At 48.9% G+C, this 5,389-nt stretch overlaps 2 protein-coding genes across 2 annotated transcripts; both read left to right on the forward strand.

Annotated features, from left to right (window-relative positions):
- On the forward strand, positions 1-1,399 carry PtA15_3A918 (uncharacterized protein; the record flags this gene model as incomplete). Its single annotated transcript, XM_053167934.1, has 2 exons — positions 1-454; positions 1,233-1,399. The coding sequence occupies 2 exons, from the start codon at positions 1-3 to the stop codon at positions 1,397-1,399; spliced, it is 621 nt and encodes a 206-aa protein (XP_053019102.1).
- A 637-nt stretch (positions 1,400-2,036) lies between these two features.
- Positions 2,037-4,663, forward strand: PtA15_3A919 (uncharacterized protein; the record flags this gene model as incomplete). The annotated part of the gene is made up of 7 exons (XM_053167935.1): positions 2,037-2,324; positions 2,574-2,621; positions 2,707-2,736; positions 2,904-3,351; positions 3,433-3,575; positions 3,693-4,267; positions 4,396-4,663. The coding sequence occupies 7 exons, from the start codon at positions 2,037-2,039 to the stop codon at positions 4,661-4,663; spliced, it is 1,800 nt and encodes a 599-aa protein (XP_053019103.1).
- Positions 4,664-5,389: the final 726 nt, after the last annotated feature.

A 5,389-nucleotide genomic window follows, 5' to 3' on the forward strand; every position in this document is an offset into this window, starting at 1 on the left:
ATGGCCGCTATCCACAGAGCCTGTATACTCAGCCAGCCCCTCCCCCACAAACACACACAGCGCTTACAAAAACGGCTCACCGATATCTCGATCCAAGCCACCCTAATCCTTGTTCTACCGCCTGGGTTGTCCTTCATATTCCTAACCCTCCACACTCGCACTCACTCCGACGGTGTCCTAACCCTCAAGGCTTGCAGCAGTGTCCGGAAGATTGCCCAATCCAAGAAAAATCCAGAAAAGCAAAAGCGAAGACAAACGACCTCATCGTGTTCCCTTCTTCCATTACTCTCGGTCTCGCTGCTCGGAATTTGTCCGCCCCGATTTACTGCATTTTACATAAACCCATCAGCTTGCGATTCGCTACCTACCCCAGGTTTTGTATACTTTGGGCTCATCCGCAGATTCGACTTTTGGTTCCCGGTTCATCCTCTGGTCTCGAGCTCCATTGTCGTTCGTTCGTCTCTAGTTCCTATTCTGCTCTTCACTCAAGTCTCTCTCCGTTAACTTGACATGCTCCAGTAGTCAGCCTCTTGGCTCATCTTCCCAGGGCTGATCCCCTCTCCAAAAGCTTGCTTGGACCCCAACTTGACAGGCCTTGCTTTTTTTTGGCAGCAAATTTCATCCTTCCAAGAAAAACCCTCCGAAAATAATAGTCAAAAAACTCTTGCCCACCTGCTTCAACAATTACGCCATCTTCAATCCCCTTACATACCCCCATTGCGGCAACTCGATTCAATTCAGGTTGAGCTCCTCTAAAACAACCATACCATCTGCCTTCCTTAGGGTAGTAACGCTCTCACCCACATTCCAGCGTACCATACCCGAGACTCTGTTCAAAAGTTTCGCCGTGTTCCGTGTTCCCACTGCCTTCACGCCATCACCCCTCGTCCTCAGGTGAACTTTTTATCCGTTCCGCTCAACTCTTCCAAAACTCTAAAAAAAGTAGTATACATCCGAGTGATTACATCCCTCTCTTACCTCATCCTCCACTACCTCCAATCTTGCCGTCTTATCTCACTTGACTCCACCATTCCCTCGAGCCCGAGCAGTACATACTAAATTTGGGTCTTCATGAGCTTAGATCGAGGATCCCCAGTAGATCACATTGTTTCCTGTGTCCGTCTGTTCTGATTACTGCGAGTGTTTTTGCATGTTCATCACTCTTGTTGTTTACATCCCCCACATCTTGTCGCGGGAAACTTGAGTTGCTCGTTGAAGTCAACCTTCGCCAGTGCGCTGCCGCCATCCCCGACTCGAGCGGATCAGCCTCTCCTCCCCACACCCACAGCATCCTTCCACCGCCCACGCGGGCTCGCCCGCCTGCCAGCCTGCACCAAATCCCTCAGCTATCATCCTTCCGACAATCTCACAGTCATCGACTCTTACCCGGCACAAATAAATTCATATAACATACTACCAAAGGCGGAGCCTAGACCCGATCTTCGTCAAGTGCATAGGTAAATTGTACCGCAGATTGCATAGTTACAATATCCTGCTGATCGTGCTGTTGGAGAAAGTTTCGACAAACAAACCCACCAATCACAGTCAAGTCAGATCCGATAGAAAACAAATAAATACAAAGTAAATACTTGATAATTCAACGAGTCCTTCGAATATTGAGCAAGCCAACGCTGCAGCGACATCGGACTCAACACTCAGCCAGTTCACCCTCCATCGACTTGCTTCCCCTCCCCACCGCCTAACCCGTTCCCCCTATCGTGCCCCCTGTCTCCATCTGTCCTTGGTTCTTCCCTGTTCCCCAGCGGTCCGATACCCAGCGGTGCAATCGTACAGGCACCTCCCTCCCTAGCTCTTTAGCTCCTGGTCAACTTTCTCGGTTCTGTGTTCGTCGTCTCAGATTGCTCTCCTGTATCTGCTCACTAACTCTCACACCCCATCAATCGGTAGGACTGGAAGAACACCATTATACTCACGAACAACCCTCTTTTTTTCCGCCTCGTCTCTCCACTCCGTCCAAATACAGCCAATTAGCCTATATCCACCTCTCTCCCTTTTCTCGGACGCTGGATCCCCCAATGGCTCAGTCCATCGGCTCCACGTCAATCACCCATCACGGCATCGGCCACAGCCACAACACCGCTCAAAACATCAATCAATCGACAAATCATACTAACCCGATGCAGCATCCTAATTCTCTACACACCAATCTCACCCACAATCACAGCGCCCATCCAAGCTCGACCAGCTACAACAATCATCACCGGAAATCTAGTAACGACAATGACGAAGAAGCCATTGCCCGGAAGAAGAAGAATGCCGACGCCCAAGCTGCATTCCGGCAGCGGAGGCAGACATACATCAAGGTTAGATCAACACCTCTCAAGTTACTTAATTATGCATGCCAACCCGGGTCAAATCCGTGCTGACTAATTTGGATTGATTTACTTTTCCCTCTGTTCTTCTGTCCCTGGTTCTACGCGCTTCTTTCTCTTCTCAATCCCCTCTATGGCCACCCCGGGCTCAAATTCTACGGCGAATCCGTCGATCGCTGGCTACGTGTTGAATCCCTATACGTAACGGCTTATGTAATCAATCTATCCACACGTCATTAGAGCTTAGAGGATACGGTTACAGAACTCAAGAGTGCAGTCACTGAGATGGTAAGCTATTGCGTGTAATGCACACGAAAAATCTGTTTGTCCAAAATTACTAACTACTAACTGATGACCCACTGTTCATTCTCAGGAGATAATCGTCAAAACAACCAGCCAGGAGGTATGTCATATTTTCATTCATCTCTGGGGGGTGAGGTGGCAGTTAAACCGAAGGAGTCCATAAGCAAGACCTCTCCTGAGCGTCTTATGTGGATCTCTTGATCAAAGTAACATTCTATCAATGTTTTACAAGCGCTCACTCGCCTATTCCACATCGCCCACTCATAGGTTAAGATTCAGAAGCAACACGTCGAGCATCTTGAATTCAAGCTGGCTGCATACGATAGCGGTGAACTTAAACCTGGCGCCTTTGAAAGCAATCAGCATTGTCAATGTTGCAAATTTGCCCCTCCGGATCTGAACTCCCGTCTACCCAGTCCAAATAACGCCACCCATCATCAACCCCGCCCGATATCTACTCCCACCACCTCTGCCATTACTATCAACACAGCTGCTGCGGACTGTCCAACACCTGGGCCATCAATTGTAACTCCAACCATCACTCATGAGAATATGACTCGCGATTGGCCCTCCCGGCAAGGTGTTCCCTCCATGTTTCCTCACGATTCCCACTCCCGCTCCACTCACCACAATTCTGCTCAAGGCTCACCTCATGATGCTCCCCACCCGAGCACATCGTTAGATTTTCCTCGTAATATTCTTCATCATCCGCATCGTAAGGATTCATCTCTTAAGGGATTTTCGCTTGAATCTCTGCTGACCCTACGTCACGCGTGTTTCCGTTGGCCCCCTTCAGATCCCAACGCTACCATCCCCAACTCTTCATACCCTCGAGCTGGGTGCGATTTAGCTCTCTTTACTTCGTTCGGTCCTTCGGAAAGCCCCCCGATAACCAATTTTTACTCTCAGACTGAAGCCAATCATGGGCCCACACAAGCGGTAGGTCATGATTCTCCGGCCGGCGGGGCCGCCTGCTCCATGGAAATAAGTACTCATCCTAGACATCTTCTTTCAAACGCTGGGAATATCTACGGTCGTTCCCCGTCGCTTCGTCAGCCCAATTCGTTAGGAACTGCCTACACACCCCTCGGCCATCCTCAATCTTTTGATGCGCATCACTCGGGAACCTTGTCTTCACCTCGCATGTGGTCTCACAACAATCATACCAACCCATCGACTTACGCCGGCGCAGAGCCTAATTCCAATTCTAACCTCGATGGCTCGCCGAAACCTGGGCTATACCCAATTGATGGCTCCCTTGCAGACGTCGATTCCTCTGGATTTCGCTTGCATCGTGGTATTAATGAGCGCACGCTCATGCGCCCAACTGAATATATCCCCTCTCACGAAGTTCGGCCTATTCCTCAGAGCTATCCCGTGGTGTCGACTCTCACTTCTCCCAGGGCTGATAGTCACTTTGCGGTGGCAGGCCCAAAAACTCGATCTTCAACACAGAACAAGCGGCGATGGAATGATGAAAGATTTGGTCCAAATCAAGAGACCCACGATCTTGATGACGCACCGAACCCGGGCAAGGCTGGTGTCAAGTTGAATGGAATTCCTGCCAAAGTCGCCCGGTGCGAACAAGTATGCACAGAAGTTTCGAAAGTCGTTTCTCAGATGAAAGAAGAGTTGAGTTCTGAACATTGTACTTTCTGAACCGTACATCAAGAAAACAGACCTTTCGACTTGAAAGAATGAGGCCCCTCTTTGAATATGATTTATTGACATTATTCTTGAACTCGTTGTGTCTCCAAAGAGCAAAAGCCGTGACCACAACGAAACCTTCGACAAACCCCTCCACTAGTCATCAGTCGGTATCACCGAACACCACATCATCTACTAGTTTTCCTAGCCCTCACCATTCTTCACACAACAGCCTCAAGCCGCAAAGAGCGAAATTCCATGGTCACCCTCCCCAGCTTACATCATCAACCGCGACGCCAGCCGGTTCTCAAATCCAGCCACACGAAGAACCACAACCCGAGCAAGATGACCGCCGATATCAATCCATGATCAGCAATTGAAAGGATTGTACCTTCTCTCACTCACATGATATTTTCTTCTGCTCATGCAGCATTATGTGCTTGCTGAACTTTCCTATTTCTCTGCTTTATCGCTTTTGTAAGAATCGTTGAAAACATAGATTTTCAAATGTGCTTCTAAGACTTACAGCTTGTTACTTTCCTTAATTATGAATGTAACCGAAAACGGAAAAGCAGCAATGGCAGACAAACCCCCATCATGATTAAAATGAGCAGGCATTGTTTCTGTTTCTATTTGGTTTACAATCACACATGTCGGGCATTATATATACTGCCTTCGGATGATTCAGGATGATCCGAAGACACGCACACTTTGTGATAATTTGGGCTTTGGCCACCAAAGGCAATTCTGAGACTGCACAAATGAGCTGCAGCTTCACAACTCAACAGAACTCAACCAATTCCCCTGAGTGGTGGCTGATTGGGCAGCAGCAGTGCCAATTGGTTTTACTAACAGCTAAAGAGTAACTGTTCGCGGCTTTGCGCTAACGCTGCTCTCGGAGGCGGCAAAAAGGCGCCCGGTACACAGCGGGGCAACTCGGATTTCAGACCAAAAGTGCGCTTTGAGAGAGAGGTTTCCGAGAGCATCCTAACGCGGTTGTGAAAGTTCTCTGGAAGATTGGTGATTTGGAGGTTCTGCATCTCACGGTATCGGAGTTGATGGCCGTGTCTCCTTCCATTGCGGAGGACAAGAAGAAGCGACCTTAA

The sequence above is a fragment of the Puccinia triticina genome, chromosome 3A (assembly GCF_026914185.1).
Source record: "Puccinia triticina chromosome 3A, complete sequence".
Taxonomy (NCBI): domain Eukaryota; kingdom Fungi; phylum Basidiomycota; class Pucciniomycetes; order Pucciniales; family Pucciniaceae; genus Puccinia; species Puccinia triticina.